The sequence below is a fragment of the Exophiala bonariae genome (genome assembly GCF_035927105.1).
Source record: "Exophiala bonariae strain CCFEE 5792 chromosome Unknown scaffold_26, whole genome shotgun sequence".
Taxonomy (NCBI): domain Eukaryota; kingdom Fungi; phylum Ascomycota; class Eurotiomycetes; order Chaetothyriales; family Herpotrichiellaceae; genus Exophiala; species Exophiala bonariae.
Window position 1 is genome coordinate 466,072 of NW_027042501.1, and position 16,411 is coordinate 482,482.

At 50.9% G+C, this 16,411-nt stretch overlaps 9 protein-coding genes across 9 annotated transcripts; 5 read left to right on the forward strand and 4 right to left on the reverse strand.

Moving 5' to 3' along the window:
• Window positions 1-489: 489 nt before the first annotated feature.
• LTR84_006874 (uncharacterized protein) lies at window positions 490-1,245 on the forward strand (the record flags this gene model as incomplete). Its single annotated transcript, XM_064850431.1, has 1 exon — window positions 490-1,245. One exon carries the CDS (start codon window positions 490-492, stop codon window positions 1,243-1,245), a length of 756 nt encoding a protein of 251 aa, XP_064702913.1.
• Window positions 1,246-2,310: 1,065 nt separating this feature from the next.
• Window positions 2,311-3,097, forward strand: LTR84_006875 (uncharacterized protein; the record flags this gene model as incomplete). Its single annotated transcript, XM_064850432.1, has 3 exons — window positions 2,311-2,539; window positions 2,590-2,657; window positions 2,711-3,097. 3 exons carry the CDS (start codon window positions 2,311-2,313, stop codon window positions 3,095-3,097), a joined length of 684 nt encoding a protein of 227 aa, XP_064702914.1.
• A 765-nt stretch (window positions 3,098-3,862) lies between these two features.
• On the forward strand, window positions 3,863-4,849 carry LTR84_006876 (uncharacterized protein; the record flags this gene model as incomplete). The annotated part of the gene is made up of 2 exons (XM_064850433.1): window positions 3,863-3,926; window positions 4,002-4,849. 2 exons carry the CDS (start codon window positions 3,863-3,865, stop codon window positions 4,847-4,849), a joined length of 912 nt encoding a protein of 303 aa, XP_064702915.1.
• Window positions 4,850-4,958: 109 nt separating this feature from the next.
• On the reverse strand, window positions 4,959-6,992 carry LTR84_006877 (uncharacterized protein; the record flags this gene model as incomplete). Its single annotated transcript, XM_064850434.1, has 1 exon — window positions 4,959-6,992. The coding sequence occupies one exon, from the start codon at window positions 6,990-6,992 to the stop codon at window positions 4,959-4,961; it is 2,034 nt and encodes a 677-aa protein (XP_064702916.1).
• A 474-nt stretch (window positions 6,993-7,466) lies between these two features.
• Window positions 7,467-8,018, forward strand: LTR84_006878 (uncharacterized protein; the record flags this gene model as incomplete). The annotated part of the gene is made up of 1 exon (XM_064850435.1): window positions 7,467-8,018. One exon carries the CDS (start codon window positions 7,467-7,469, stop codon window positions 8,016-8,018), a length of 552 nt encoding a protein of 183 aa, XP_064702917.1.
• Window positions 8,019-8,082: 64 nt separating this feature from the next.
• On the reverse strand, window positions 8,083-10,230 carry LTR84_006879 (uncharacterized protein; the record flags this gene model as incomplete). Its single annotated transcript, XM_064850436.1, has 1 exon — window positions 8,083-10,230. One exon carries the CDS (start codon window positions 10,228-10,230, stop codon window positions 8,083-8,085), a length of 2,148 nt encoding a protein of 715 aa, XP_064702918.1.
• Window positions 10,231-10,632: 402 nt separating this feature from the next.
• On the reverse strand, window positions 10,633-11,880 carry LTR84_006880 (uncharacterized protein; the record flags this gene model as incomplete). Its single annotated transcript, XM_064850437.1, has 2 exons — window positions 10,633-11,808; window positions 11,863-11,880. The coding sequence occupies 2 exons, from the start codon at window positions 11,878-11,880 to the stop codon at window positions 10,633-10,635; spliced, it is 1,194 nt and encodes a 397-aa protein (XP_064702919.1).
• Window positions 11,881-12,262: 382 nt separating this feature from the next.
• LTR84_006881 (uncharacterized protein) lies at window positions 12,263-13,109 on the forward strand (the record flags this gene model as incomplete). Its single annotated transcript, XM_064850438.1, has 5 exons — window positions 12,263-12,275; window positions 12,562-12,588; window positions 12,644-12,692; window positions 12,746-12,761; window positions 12,813-13,109. 5 exons carry the CDS (start codon window positions 12,263-12,265, stop codon window positions 13,107-13,109), a joined length of 402 nt encoding a protein of 133 aa, XP_064702920.1.
• Window positions 13,110-13,475: 366 nt separating this feature from the next.
• LTR84_006882 (uncharacterized protein) lies at window positions 13,476-15,953 on the reverse strand (the record flags this gene model as incomplete). Its single annotated transcript, XM_064850439.1, has 2 exons — window positions 13,476-15,552; window positions 15,610-15,953. 2 exons carry the CDS (start codon window positions 15,951-15,953, stop codon window positions 13,476-13,478), a joined length of 2,421 nt encoding a protein of 806 aa, XP_064702921.1.
• Between the last annotated feature and the right edge of the window lie 458 nt (window positions 15,954-16,411).

A 16,411-nucleotide genomic window follows, 5' to 3' on the forward strand; every position in this document is an offset into this window, starting at 1 on the left:
TACCAACGTTGCCACCAGCCTTGCTGGACGACTACCGTTCAAATGTGATGCATGACCTTCTCTCCGCACAAGGGCTTAAATGCGCGGTCATGTCGGCTTGTGCGTCAAACCGTTACATGGCCACGAGAGAGTTGCGGTATCTAACTCTCGCTGACACCTATCATACTCAGGCATCGCAACATGTCATGAAAAGTGTAACAAGTTTGATAGGCTGCGGCGCTTGCCCAGGAGATGCTTTGATATCAAGCGTAATATTTCTTTATATCTCATCGGTACGTCATAAGTGTCCCTTGCCCTCAAGGCCCGGCTGATTCATATTCGATCAAGCTCTGGGGTCCAGGTGACTCAAGTGATGCCCTGCAGCACGTTGCAGGAGCACAACAGCTGATTAAACTACGTTACACATTTAAGAAGTCCTTGTTTTCCACGCTAAGAAACTATGACCGTATCATAATTGAAAGCGTTGTCTATCAGTCTTGCTTACTCATCATGCGAAGACCCTTCTCGCTGCAGGATCCTCTAAATCGGCGTTTCTTGGACAATACATTCGAAATCTTGAATTTTCTGGCCTCTGAACATGAGTCCGAAATATCGAGGAGTCGAGTCCTAGGAGTTCCGGCGGCACTACATTCCCTGATTCTAAGGATTGCCTGTGGGCCATACTCTGGACAAGAGCTACAGGACTCATGTTATGAGTCCAACCTAAGGGAGAGTGTGCAGCAATGGCATGAGTGTTTGACTACCATATCTGATGGTACAAACTCGTCGTCACCTTCGATGACTGATCTCTACATTCTTGCAGCTTCGCTTTTATATGACTTGCATGATCACGACCGGAGTCTTGTAGTCATGGACTACGCTAAAAGAGTGAACGTGCCGGATTTCACCAAACTGCCGCTTCGGTCTGTGGAGGAACCTTCGATAGGAACCAGATGGCAAGTAGAGTTAGCATTAGCATACCTGCGGCACCCAAATCTGCGCCAAGTTTGCGTCGTCTGTTATCTAAGTGCATGGCCTCTGTTCATCTTCGGCTCTGTTGTCGACAAACCTGAGGATATCGACTTCATAAGGCAGCTATTGAGAGATTCACAAGAGGTTACTGGTTATGGAGAGTTGGGGAGAATCGAGCACGAATTGGAACAGGGCTGGCTACGTGCCGACCCCATTTCTGCCATGTCTTCATCTACATGTGGCACCGTTGAGGGCCTACAACACTCCAGTCTTCGATATTCTGGCCTCACTTGAAAAGCACCTGCAGTCGCCTCCGGTCAGAACTGAGTGGGGCCTGCGATTGGAACCACAATGAGATCCTGAGTATGCTAAAAACATATTCACTATCCTTCGTCCCCCAGCTGCTCAGAAGCGCCAGTCAAGCTGGGTCGGAAAGTACGGGAGTGAAAGGAATTGATTTGCCTGACCTTCCGATCCTATGTCCAATACGCAGAAGTAGCTTTGTATGAAAGTCACAGCCTCCGACTGCCTGTGGACGCAAAGCTGGATATAGCGCGTCGATGCGATTTGGTCTGGATGTCATCTCGTCTCTTGCTGGCTATTGCCGCCCTGCCTCTGTACACGCTGCCATACCTGGGCGCCTCAAGAGTGATTTCTATTCAGGTTGGCATTCTGTTCATTCTTCATCCTTCATCACTTCCCCTTCGACTCAACTTCATCTCACCAAAACATTCCTTCCTCCTCAGCCGCAATTGACCAGTGATCTTTAATCAACTGAAGAAGGCTTTGCCTACGCACAAACGTCCACGATGAGTTCTTCAGAGAGCAATGATGCGGCCCATACGTGTGATGACTCCCGGCCAGTCAAACACTTTGACAAATTGTCAAATGAGTGCATTTGGCTCATCATCCAAGAAGTTAAGAAGAATGACTATGAGCATCCTCTGCGCAGATATCGTTCCCGCGGATACTATCGCAATCCCAGGAATGTGGGTCTCGTGTCGCTGTCGCTAGTCAGCAAAGACCTACGACAACTATGCCTTCCACATCTTTTCAATTTCACTGAGTTGAGCTGGATCAAAAATCAGAAGCCTATGATTGAGAATATGACCACGCTGGCCAAAGCACCTTTCGTCGCTTCCAGGCTTGAGTAAGTCTAATCAATCATAACAAAGCTCTTGTGCAACCACTGACTCAACTTAGATTACTAGATCTGTCAATCAACGATGCTGCTTACAAAGATTTCACTGTACTGAAGAATTTCGACGCTCTTTCGTTACTACCCTTAGCGCGTTGCCCAAGCTAGATTTTTTGAGACTTAATCTTGAAGAAAATGAGAACCTAACCACGAATTTAAAAATGGCATTTGAAACGTCAAAGGCAATTCTTCCTAAGGTCAAGATCCTTGAGGTCGACGGAGTTCCAGATGCAGGATTTCTCAGTCGTGCATGTCCCTCACTTGAGGCTTTCTCCACGTACATCCCATCCAAACAGTGGAAAAGAACGTTTCAAGCTATTGCTCGCATGACCACCATCCAATGGGTCCGCGTTGAAAACGAAAATGGTTGGACAGCATCGCAGGTTCGAGGTAAGATTAAACATCTTAGTCCCGGTGCGTGCGCTGACGATCCGTGACAGACTTATTGAAATACGTGCAGAAGATCCCGGAGTTGTCCTTCGTGGGTACGATGAAGTACACACTAGCGGTAAGACTCACAAGCAGTACAGGTTATGAAACCGCTGGCTCATTGGGACTTAGGACGTTACAGATCTGTTCTCCAATACTCCGAATCTGGCTAAAATCACCACCTGTATCGAACCGTGGATTAACCCCCAAAAGCTAAGAGAACGGGCTGGGATGGATCGTAGATACTTGAGATCTCTATCTTACCGGCAAGTACGCGATGGAATGATCGACAAGTCGCCATACAGTGCATCATCACAAGACATCGCACGTGCACTCTTCAATGCATGTGAAAATCTCATTGCCTTTGCCAGCTACAGATCTGGTCGTGACGGTGTACACACAGATAAATGGAACCTCGAGACAGCGTTAGTACCTACCATTTCCCAGAGATCGGATGTGAGGGCGGAGATTCCACGCTTCTACCTTGATGTCAACGATTGTGATTGGCAATCGTCTTGAAATACAACGCCAGTGCGAAATCTCGAAGCTGTGATCTCTCCAGAATGAATGGTGGAAGATGTGATCAGCGTTTCGGGCCGGGTTTAAGGAATGCGGAGACTCCAATTGAGGGCACCAGGACTTCAGCTACCATACGGAGGAGTCTCGCATGTGACGATGGACAACCTCTTCCCTAGCCGATATGTTGGGTATTGAGATCAGCCTCGCGGTTCGATGTTTCGCCGCTGGGTATCCTGCGTAAGGATGGCGATCTCCAGCTCGAGGGCACCGACAGCAGTGTCCTTCCACAAATTGCTATTGAAAACTAGAAAATGACCCAAAAAAATGTCTGAGTAACTAATCAAGGCGTTTTGATACACCTGTGGAACTACGACAACACCGTCGATCATTAGCCTATCTATCATGATGTCCGTTAACATTAGTGTCAGTGACCTCATTCTGGCTATTTGAATCATCATACGCAAGACTCTGTGGTTGTGATCATAACTACCTAGATACTGTGATATATAAGAGACGGACATGCGGTAGTAGACAGTGAGGAAGTGGAAGTAAAGAAAGATGCGGTGCGGGCCGATTAGTTAGTACCATCCTGCCACCACTGCCAAGGACAATCGGGGTTGTCGTCATTCAAGTTTGGACACGCACCATTGAAATCGTAGTACAGTTAGCGCAAGTAGGCAGCATCATTTCAAGGACAGACTAGGAAACAGACGAGCTTCGATACCATAGTGATAGCATCGGACGCGTCGGACGAAACCTATCAAAATGAAATTCACACCCGACCAGGATATTCCAGACCTCAGCGGCCGGGTCGTTCTAGTAACTGGCGGTATGTGTGATAAGCTCGAAACCCCGACCTAACTTTGTCCTCAGACCCCGAATCCAACACTGAATGATCTTCTAGGAAATGTCGGACTCGGCCGCGAAACTGTGCGACAGATCGCGAAGCACAATCCAGCACTCATCTATCTGGCGGCACGCACGAAATCCAAGGCTGAGGCGACCATCGCCGAATTGAAAGCCGAGAATCCAAATGCAGCACCCATTTCATTTCTCGACCTAGATCTCTCATCATTTGAAAGCATCAAGAAGGCCGCAGCGACATTGAACAGCAGCACCGAGCGCCTGGACCTCCTCATCAACAATGCGGGAGTCATGGCTACGCCGGCCGGCACGACCGCCGAGGGCTACGAGCACCAGTTCGGCACGAATCATGTTGGACACGCTTTGCTGACGAAATTGCTACTGCCAAAACTCAATGAGACCGCTGGCAAGCACCCGGAAGTGGATGTTCGCATTGTCAACGTCTCGTCCGGCGCACATAGGCTGGCGCCATTCGACGGGTATCCATTTGCGGCACTCAAGGGCGATCTGGGCGACTACAGCACTTTCACGCGCTATGGCATCTCCAAGTTAGCCAACATTCATTTCACCCAGGAGCTGGCGAAGCGGAATCCCGAGGTCAAGTGTGTTTCAATCCATCCTGGAGCCGTCAACACCAATTTGTCGTCCGGAGTGACTAGCACGCGCCCATGGTTGGCTGTGCCTGCGAAAGTGGTCTCGTGGTTGTTCGCCGGCACCGTGGAGAAGGGAGCGCTGAATCAACTTTGGGCGGCTTTCGCCCCCCAGGCAAAGAGCGGAGAGTACTACTTTCCCGTCGGTGTTGAGACGCACGATGCGAGGGTCGATAATCATAAGGCTGCAGAGGACCTGTGGAAATGGACGGAGGAACAACTTGAGGGGCATACTTGATTTGGGTATATATCTGTGGATAATTTCACGGTGTGTTTGTGTTCGCCTGCTTTGCTTGATAAGGTCGAAAGCCCGGTGGGTGGCACTTGCGATAGGATACGCCAGGGTTTCAGACAATAACAATGTTGTACTGGTCCGAAGCATTCAACTTCCCAGTTTCAAAGATAAATGGCTGGCACGATGTCGAGAAATCCTCGCGCGGAGAGTCTGCAGTAAAGGTGCCGTACCTTCGAAACTCCGTTTCCCGACCCGTGGGCACGAGTATGAGGCCTTTATACCTCGGAACACGATTTCTGGTTCCACGAAGTACGGGCAAGCAGTAGATAACATGGGGCAAAAGAGTCGTGCCACTGATGCCATCGTCAAGCCGACATATCGCTGAGTAAATTGTCTTCTCACCTAGTTTCAAGGCAATTCCGGGGATCGATGAACCGGGCTGATGCACCCTGGACAGATTTCCACGCTGCATGGAGCCAGATAACCGTATGTAGCCACCATTTATCTGGCCCATTCTATCGTTGTCGACTGAGGTCACGACTGTGCTCGTGACCTCCACCACTGGCGCTGCCAATGCCCAAGTCTCCTTTTCGCAAGGCACCGTGGCGGCTCGAGATGCCCAAGACCACGTCGGCGCGATGTACCCTTCCCATTTGTGGGGACGTTGTCCCCGCTCTTCCACGTCCCACAGCAATTGGAACAGGATATCCGCTTTCCATAGCCCTGCAAGGTATGTGTCATGCGGAATGACATGACGCTGTAGTTTACGAGCAATCCCGGAGAGCGCAACCAGGCGGTCCGATTGCCTGCTCAAGTTGCCCGCAGAGTATGCTTTCATCACTTGGTCCCAGACGACATATGGTCCCCGGCTTTTGTATTCGGGGTTCTCAAGATTGATGGTTCCCGAGAACGGCAGAAGCTGTTTGAATTGTTCTCCTGGCTCATCTGGTAGTCCGCCAGAGAATGCTTCACTGGCCTCCTGGCCCGAGCACTCCCAGTAGAGCTGATCCTCTGCAAAGTGCAGCACCCTTGGCGAGAGCAGACGTTCTTGTAATACCCATGACCGGGAGTTTAGGGGTGCAAGATTCACATTCTTGACCCAGTCGTCCGTGTCCATGCATCGAAGGAAGTTTTTAGGGTTGTTCATAGGCACAACGGTAATCACACACGGCACTACTCTTTTGGGATCCCGATTGGAAAAGAGACCTCGACTGCCATCTTCTGCGGCTGTAGCCGCCAAGGTACAAAATGCGTTCTGGTAGATGTCTCCCATGATGGCAGACTCGTTGCGCCAGTCGTCCACAGAGTCTTGAAGGATGCACAGTGAGTCGATCCAGAGATAACGGATGCCGAATTCGTCCCAAAACTTCTTCGTTACCGAAATGGCGTCTTGGAAAGTTTTGCACAGTGTAGAGATATCTACTCCTTCGCGTAACACTGACTCCGTGGCAGCTATGAGTTTCATTTTCGGGCCAGAACCCCAACAATGGCTGAGAGCTAGATACTCAATTTCATGATTGCTTGCTCTTTCGAGTGTCTGAATGCGAATACGGTCTCCTTCACAGATCTCAATCAGCCTCCTGGGAAGTCTGCGTTGATGCAGTTCTGATATCGGTGTGCACTGGCCGTGTTTCGAGAAACAATCGGAGATCCAACCTTTGATTGTTTTCCAGCTCTCCTCTGACCAAGTAGTTGAGGCAATATTCGAGACTTCTCCATTGAGCACTGTTTCCGTGCACGGCAGCAATCTGAAATGCTTTTTAAACGGCTGTACGTAGTCATCATTGTCCACAACGATCGTTTGATACTTGTACTCCATCATCAGCTTTCTGGCTTTGTGATCCTGGTCAAAAATCGCCCGATTGAGAGTCAAGTAGCCCGGCAGCCAGTGAGCAGGACGCTCATTTTGTAGATACTCATCCAAGAATTGATGGATTTCCAGCGGAGCAGCCGTCCACAGTAAGTAGCACAACTGACATCCAGTAGATGCCGACTGTTTCAACCTTGGAAGACTATGATGAGTAGCTTTGTAGAACGGGGACGAGAAGACCCTGGTCAATGATTCCCCGGATGTGGTCCTGGATATCGGGTCCTCGCCCACCTGTGATAGCTCGACAAATGCATCCTGGCATACTTCGCACAGCATTCTGTGAAAGTGTGAGAGTCAGATGGAGGGAGAAGTGTAAGGAAGCGCAAGAAGCGCTACAGGCCTAATAATGAATCGTGGTTCTCCCTCGATAACCCCGCGTATTCTCAGCCTCACGTTCAGTCAGCCATTGTCTTCGATTCGTGTAGAATTCTCGTCTAATATCGGAGGCCTATCCGCATCTAGGCTTGAGAGACAGTTCGTCTCAAGCTTTGCCCAGTCGCGTGGGCGACGGGCGCCTCGGGCCAAGCAGCAGGGATACTCCATTGGCCTTATTAGGGATGGATAGTCTGGGCGAGAGGTGCCCCGGACGCTTTTGCTGGAGAGATTTCTTTACCATGATGACGTAGCTCACCGAGGGCTTTAGCTCTTGTGGCAGTTAACAAATCTAACTTCCTTTGATCGATGTCGCGTCACACCTAGAACTGTAATGATGAGAATTGATCTGTCACTCAACTCATCCCATCCATAAATATGTCACCATCCCGGGGCCCATCCACAACTGCGACGCTCCCAAGCGCATCTCCCAAAGAACACCCCCACTCAGGCGACGACCTCGCAGTCCAACAGCAAAGCAACAGCGCACTGCGCAACGCGAAACGAAACCTCAATTTCTTCCTCTCGCCCGCCAGCCACGGCGCGCCAGGCGAGCGACCTGCACGACTACGTACTCGGGCGCTCCTCCGCACGCTACGCTACGTGACGCAGTTCATATTCTGGCGGCTGGTGCGCTGGGCGAAATACGTCGCGGTGGGAAGTCTTGTGGCTGCTGTGGGTGCGACGGCGTTTGGGGGTGCGATTACAGGTGTTGCGTGGTTGGCGGCGCCGCCGACTATTGGTGCCAGCATTATTGCTGCGAGCCTCTGGGGTGTTGGGCGGCATATCGCCAGGAGGGCTCATAAACGGTGGGTCAAGAGTGGTGGGGATGTGGGCGAGGAGGTTAGGGAGAGGGTGCAGGATGAAGGAGGCGTGAGGACCGAGGGTTCTTATGGTGTTGATATGGGTCCCAGAGCTGTGCCTTGGTGATGTCGCAGACATGACTTGTTAAAGGGGTGTATATTTCTATGGAACATGAGCAGGCTTTGGCCCATCAGCGCCGTCTTGCTGCATTCCACGATTCAAACTCGAATATCATCCCACTGGTAATGCTCTTGGGCGTCATCTTGATCGCCTTTTCGATATACTCAGGGATCGTACAGTCCCTATCGGCGTCCATAGCAAACTCTCCTGCGGTCTGGCAAATGCCAACAATTTCGGCACCGGAAAACCCGTCAGTCAGGGACGCAAATCGTCGAGCATCCTCCTCCACGCCAACTTCATATCGGTACGTGAATTTCTCGAACCGTTTCTGGAAGATTTCAGTTCTTGCTTCCAGGTCGGGCGGACCAATGTAGACGACGTTATCGAACCGTCCTGGCCGCATCAGTGCAGGATCGATATTTTGCGGCTTATTGGTCGCCGCGACCACCAGGACGTTTCGAAGCTCTTCGAACCCGTCCATCTCATTCAACAGTGTCGTCAACACATTGAGGTCGCTACCACTTTTGCCACGAGACGCGATAGCGTCGATTTCATCGAAGAAGATGATACTAGGGCTCGCGGCCCTTGCCTTTCGAAAGACTTCTCTCGTGGCCCTCTCACTTTCACCCACGTACATTGATATTAACTCCGCACCCTTGACAGCGAGGAAGTTCAGACCGGCTTCAGTGGCCAAGGCTCGGACAAGGAGTGTCTTCGAACAACCTGGCGGTCCATAGAGCAAAACCCCTTTCTTCGGCTGTAAGCCAATCTTCTTCATCCGCTCGGCAAATTTCAGTGGTCTCTCAATTGCGTTCTGTAGTTGACGTTTGATTTCATATTGGCCCCCTATGTCTGACCAATGCACATTGGGTGTTTCAAGGAAGATCTCTTGCAATGCCGATGGTCGGATCTCTTGCAGCGCCTGCTCAAAGTCAAGCGCAGTTACTTCCAATCGAGGTTTCTCAGGCTTGGTATCATTTTCATTGTCATGCAATGAAAGGGGGAGCTTTTCGTTCACATCCCTCCTCTCATCTTGATAGTCCTCAACAAGATTTTCACTCTCTTTCTCCGATCTATCTGCAGCGGTGTCAAGCGTTTCTCTGAACAACGCATAGAGGTCGGCGCCAACGTAGCCATGAGTCCTTTCAGCCATGGTCTGTAGAAGCTCATCGGATGGTGCAAACTCAGCCCCTCTCATAGCATGTAGAATTAGTTTCCGCTGGTGAGCTGAGGGGATCGGTAACTCTATTTCCGCTTCAAATTTGCCTTGAGCACGTAGACTTTGATGGATGTCGTTCGGGTGCACAATCTCAGCGACCACTAATGTCGGAGTTTCCTTGATCTCCTGGAAAAGACCATGCAGCCCGGCTGGACCCATGCTGCCAGAATCTCGTGATTCGTAACGTAGATCGACTGTTATCAGTCTTGGTTCGGTCGAAGGTGGTATTCTGGTTCCAGTAGTCCATTGGATGACCGATGGCCAGCCCGAATCAGCCAGTGCTTGGATAAATGCGGACTTGCCAGTGCCTTTTGTGCCATATATCAGAACTCCTTGTACTGGTCGGTGTGATGCCCAATTCTGCCTCACTGTAGCCCGGCGTAATCTGTGGACGATTTTCCGCAATTTGATGACCTCCTGCTCAAGACCTCCGAGTTGGGCTGGCCGGAAGTCGACATCTGTTGCCTGCTCTATCTTTGTGGGATCATTAATCCTGAACAAAGTCTTTTCTGTAACTCGTGCAATCATGACATTTGCAATGCTGATATCTTTGACCGTGAACTCGACTCTATCAAGTCCCAATTTGAATATGAATCTCTGAGATATCGCCAAGTGTTCATGCGCTCCTGGTATTGTATGTTTCGCGTATGTTGCATAGAATCTTGCATCTTCAGATGCGAGAGGTGGTCCCGAGGGTTGCAAAGTGACCACGGTGATGTCCTCCACTGGTGTGGAGGATCGAGTAATAGCGATCTTGTCTCCGAGCTTCAGGCCATAAACCTCCTGTAATAATTTTGAAGTCTGCACCACATAGTCCTTGATGCCCGACGCCTCCCAAGCAATCGCCAGTTTTTTCCGGCCGGACGCATCTGTCAAGCCACCTTGGATTTCGCATGTGTCGCCGGATTTTAACTTTAGCGAAAGCATGGACACCACGTTGAGACTGATACGAAACGCATCCTTGTCGGTGTTGGAAGGCCGCACAGTGAATGTGGCCATGATTCCATGTGATGTGGTATTGACCCAAAGCTGCTGGTGAAAGTTCCGAGTCTTGGTCGACACAGCTGTAGACCTTTTCGTACCGCGCGAGTCGGACTAACACACAACGACGTTTCGATGTTTCTCCAGGCAAAGATGTCGATGATTACTGCATCCTACTCTGATGGTGATTCCCACCAGAAGAACTAGATATCTAAAATTACGGGCTAATTGCTGTAGATTAAGAGTCCACCAAATTTTGAGTATGTCTTGGCGGAGAACAAATGTAAAGGGACCCCCTGCCTCGTCAAGCCTGGCCGCGTTTTATACCTAGTTACGTACCCATCCACTACACTAGCAGTACAGAGTAGTGGGGGAAACAACAAGAATTGAGTGAAAGAATTGCATTGGACTCGCAAGTCATTAAAGCTGTGCTTTGGTCCCATAGAAATCAACCCAGTGATTCGTGGGACGGCTTTCTGCAGCACTCCGGGTGACTCTTTTGGTGATGCTAGCTTCATCAAGAGCCTCCCGACCTGTCGATCCTTCAAGATTGGACTCCGAAACTTCAGGACTAGACTCTTCCCTAATATCACCTCCCTTTGGAACCTTTTCCCAACCTTGGCTATCGTCCAGTTTCGAGCTCTGAGTAAGTTCTTTGACAACTTTGGCACCCTCGCTCTCCACACCGTTCCAGGAGCCACAACCCGCACATCTCCATCGCCCAAGTTGTTCCAAGGTATTGACACCTGGAGGTGCCTGACCATTGACAAGACGGCAGTTGGAGCAGAGAAGTGCAAGCCTGTTCTTTGCTGCTGTCTCATCGTCACCAAGCAACACATCCAAGATTCTATCATACCAATGTGGCGCTTGTTGTTCGTATGTGGCCCTTGTAAGAGGAGGCTGAGAAAATGCGTTTGGAGCAAAACCTGGAGAGTCAGGTACGACATCGTTGGGGCTCTGTGCAACATTATGACGAGCTGTTGGTGAGTGATCCAGAACTGGGGAGACCGGGGTCATTGGTCGACTTGGATCTACAGGAGAGGGAACAGCGACGTTTCTGCCTGGAATATTGGCAGTCGGAGGAGGAGGAATACCGGTTCTCTGGGGCTGTTGCCCATGCAGCTGTTTTTGAGCCGGCGCGGGTTTCTTTGGTCCAGATAGGGATGATCTCGACGGAGACTTGTTGGCAGGAGCGGCACCGTACTTTTGCAGCAGTTCTTGAGTACTGTCATATTTGGTAGCCTTCTTGAGATCTGCAATCTTGGACTCTCGTTGTTTCTGTAAGTGGTCCAAATATGACTGCTGTCGACTTATTCTCCAGTCCGAGACGGCAGTAATTGCCTTTCGAACGGCGTAAATGACCAGCGGGGAGCCCACAAGACCTCCATAGTGATATAAAGACCAGTTCTGAGGTCCTAGAACAAGGACTATGATGAGCGAGTATAAGAGATAGGTCAGAGTGGTGTAGAGAGTCCAGAGCGCCTTGACACGCCTGCCTCGACTTCTGGTAGTATCGAGTGCGAGATTTGCAGCGGTGATTTGAGAAGAGAGCTTAGAGAGAGCCTTCTCAAAGGAGGCCGGGGAGTTGGCATCGCCCTAGTGTAGTCAGAGAAGATGTCGCCAGCGTAGAGGGTAGGGAGTGGTTCTCACCTTCCAGAACCACGACATACTTGCTCTCCTCATCGGGACCGTGGTGGAATTGATGCTTTCAGGATGAAGATCAATTTAGCGAAGATTACCACCTGTCAGATTGCATGGTAATAGGGTTTTGTGTCTTCCTTTCGAATCATGTTGCGAGCATGAACCCGGCAAGATTGAAGCACGCGAGGATAGACAGCGAATTCTGTGTGTGAGTTGTCAGTGCCTGCCCAACACCCCATGGACACTGCGTCATTGGGAAGGTGCACCCCTGGGACCCATGGGAATTTAGGGGAGCCACCGGCATGGCTGGCGGAACCGGAATAACTATTGTTCTCAAACTTAGTTAGTCACGTTAAAGTGGAAGGAACACCAGACGTGGACGCGATGGGATTTGGCTGCGCCTGCACATATGACGGTCGCAGGTAACTTTATCTCACCCTTTACCAAAAAATAGTTGAGGACAACTCAACCACTTTACAGCTCCCCATGTAATAGAAGACTACACCTCTTCTACATCCCGCACCTCTCATTCAAGCAGTGTACTTACGGTGCCCTCTTGCTCACTCTCGCCGCCTCCAGTCCTTAACTAGCCTCAAACAAATCATCGATCTTGGTGGACTTCCGGATGCCTGGCATGTGGCTCACAGATATGCAGAGTAGGTCATAATTGGGTATGCATAGTAAAGTCGCGTACTGACAACATAATAGAGGTGGGCGTGGCCTTCTGCTCTGGAGGTATGCTATCTCGAAATATACATCCTCTAACTTTCGAGGGACTAACCATTACCAGGTGGGCTATTTTTGTTCGGGGGTGTCCTGATGTTTTTTGATCGGTCAATGTGAGTTTCTAGTGCTATGTCTCAAGCGGAACAATCACTAACTTCACTTATAGGCTGGCCATGGGAAATGTTCGTCAAAAGCCCCTATCATCCGAAACACTTTGCTGATCAGGTCTTCAGATCCTGTTCCTGATAGGTCTCACCCTTATCATCGGCATTCAAAAGACCTTTGTGTTCTTCGCACGGCGACAAAAGCTCAAGGGGACTGCTGCTTTCATGGCTGGAATCCTTCTGATCCTCATCCGATGGCCTCTGACTGGCTTCCTGGTTGAACTTTATGGCATCTTTGTGCTTTTCGGAGACTTCTTCGCAACCATCGCCTCGTTTGCCGGAAACATCCCAATCGTGGGCCCATATATCCAAATGGCATTGCAAAAGATTTCGATCGGTCGGCGGAACGCAGAGCTCCCTGTCTAATGCACAGTTGCAGTCTTTTGTATCCAGATACCTGGGCAGGGGACCAGCAGCCCCTCCACAATGATATGTTCCAGAACAACAGCCTCAATTCCGTTGATAACAGTTGCTGAGTTGTAATCGAAAGCATATGGCAGTTTTGCTGCAGTCCGACGAAGAACTAAAGTAGACAGCAGACGCTACTCCAATTTTCCCTCCGTATCATTATCTATCAAAACGCCTTTCCTATCGAAATGCGTCAAAAGATGTCAGGCCTGGTTCCTGTTTTGTTTGGCATCTGGTTGCCGACTTGATACAAGCTGACTATCAAGAGTTTCCTTCTTGTCCGCCAGGGACTGGGAATGCTGGACCACTTTTCATCCCACCTATTCAAAGGCCTCCAAAGCCTGTACTGCCTCTGTCGGTCCCATTCCAGCCAATGATTGAGCTCAATCCGTGTGCATTCACATCGGGTGCGGTGGCTAATAGGTCATAACCCATGGACATGGACCAGAGCATATCATCTTCAGTCTGCCAACCTCCAAAGGTGCCTGCCGATGCTGATTGACTATGTGGTGAGATCGCGAATGGGTCATAATTTGCGCCGTTTGGATGCGCGAACGGTGGGGTGGAAGCTGTTTGATGTTGGAGTAAATTCGCGTTGGTATCGTGTCGAAAGAAATCCGGGGTCGATGGTTGTGCATGTTGCAATGGCTGGGATTGGCTTTGAGCCGAACCTCGCTGTGGGAAATTGGCGCTCGGGAGAAGTTTGCCTGTAGCATCAGTGTTGATTTGATTTTGAGACAGACCATTCACTGAGAGACCCCCCGGTGCTATTGAGCGCTTACCATTGGCCAAGTTTCGCATCAGCAACCTCTCGAAACCGTCAGCCATGCTGTACAGGATATGTGCTTTGCCAGCTCTGCAACCACGAAAGAGTGCAATGATCCCCTCGATCAGAGGCTTCGTTCTGGTTTCAGGGTCAATGCTGACACCAATGCTCATCCATCGACTCGACATTTTGATCAAGAATACCACTGCAAAGGCGATGACGGTGTGAAGGTATAGAGGTACACCAACCATACTGTCTCGAACATTCTGCTCCTCAAGGACAATAATCAGGATTTGATGTGCAGAGGTAATGGCGTGAGAGGCGAGGGCCCTTAGCGAAGTTGGAAGTGTGGATGTTGACGAGATGGTGAACAGCGATCTTCCTCGTAGTGCCAGAGAGTTCAGCATCATGGATGCAAAATGATAATGCAGCTCCACGCCTACAACAAAACTTTTCGTCAGTCTTCGATCATAAGCATCAAGCACTCGATCACACTTACCGACAGCAGGGTAATCCCCGACATGAGGATCTCTCAACAGAGCATGTCTGAACTGATACCTCCAGCGATCCAAATCCTCAATGAAGCGTTGATGTGTGAGCAACGTAGCGTCATCCCCTTCCATCAGCCGCTCCGCTTCCAACCCAAAGTGGTTATACGCCTTACTGAGAATAATGAACAGGGTGACCTGCGACAAGACGCGGCGGTCACTGGGCGTGCACTCGGGGGCATTGAGGAACACCTCATACTCCTTGATGGCCTGCAACTCGGCCGTGACGGGGGGCCTGCCATAGGCGATGCTGAAGTGGTGGTCAAGGACATACAGGAGATACCAGAGGCGGGCGCGCTCAAAGGCATGTTGGCGCTCCGAGGAGGTCTGCTTCTGGGAGAACAGGGCCTTGTAGAAGGCCTGGTGCAGGTTCAGCTCGGTCGCGATGCGCACGCAGTGGCCCGACAGCTTCCAGCTCAGGTCCGGCAGCCAGAAGGCGGCGATGCACAGCGCCCGAATGTCCTCGAGCGTGTGGAAGCGGTCGAAAAACGACGTCGCGATCAGCTCCCGCAGGTGCTTGGCCGACTGCTCGTGGATCTGCTCTTTGCCCGGGATGTGCAGCGACGTCACGGTGATGATGGCGGTGAAGAACAGGGTGGATGATTCGCGCACCGAGAGGAGCGTGCGCGACGCCTGGATCGTCGCGTCGTACAGATACCGCGACAGGCTGGTTTTGAACAGCGAGAGCATCTCCTCCGCTTCGGCGATGGTGACAATCCCCAGGGCGATCAGGTCCGCTTCCATGTTTTTCTTCGAGTTGCGCCGCGCCAGGTCTCCGTATTTCAGCCGTGACCGCAGCGTGTTGAGTTGCGTTACTTCGTATAGTGAGCCCATTGGCGCTGGTGCCATTTCGTGTTCGCCTTGGCCTTCCGGGTTTGGGTCGCGCGAGTTCTCTCGTGTTGTTTGTGCTGCTGTGTCGGGGATGTTGGTTCCTGGTTGTGATGTCGGTGGTTGAAGTAGTGGTGCTCCTGACGGTCGGGGTTCGGATGTGCCGATTAAGCTGTATGTGTCCAGCGGTGGCATTTTGAGTCGGGACAGTATCTCCTCCACCGCTCGGTCCAGGCGCACAATTGACGGATGGGGGTTTCTTTGAATTTCAGCTTAGCCCCTGCTTCAAAAACAGAATAGAAAAAAAATCACATACTCATTTTCATCCTCCAGACTGACCCGCATCCGCTTGCTGGTGACGCACTCCAAGCTTAACCTCTGGCATCGCGAGCAGCCAGCATCGCCTCGTTCCAGGCTGTCGCACTTGACCTTCAGCTTTCGACAAGCCAGACAAGCGCGACCTTTACGCGCAACATGAGGTTCCGAGGGCAAATGGTCGGCAGATCTTTTCCTTGAATGTTGCGGATCCTTCAGCTGGCTCGGACTGTCTTCGACAGAGCCATTCCATGATGGTTGGCGCGCGATGTGGGTGAAGACTGATGACTGCTGTGGTGTTTGTTGTGGATGAGAACCAGGATATGGTTCGTTGGAGCCACTCATCGTTCTTAAATTCTCCGGCGAGCGCGAGTGATCCTATTTAAAACAGAACAGTCGGTCTCGTTGCCGATGCGCGGCGCGCAGCAAGCCTCTCTTTGACGCCACGAAGCTGGCAACTGGACACGGGCTAAGCCTGGGTCTTGAGACTGACGAGGAATCAGTGCGCGCGACAGCTTCGCGTTGGCATCGAGCTGTCAAGAAAGTGATCACGTAGCTGGTAGAGAAGTAATCATCCACCGGCCGGGCTGATATTTGATGAAAAAAGAAAGACCGAAAGAGACCAGGGTTTGATGTTTCATGTTGTTTTTTGCACCGTGAGGCCGTCGCCAGGACTGAATTTAGCTCCTCGTCCGGATATTTCCCCGCGCTCAAACTGTCGCCTTCCGCCACAGCTGGCCAATCATCGCCGGCGATGCCGTAACATGTTCTTATCTTCGGCAATTGTTAAATTGACCTCCGTT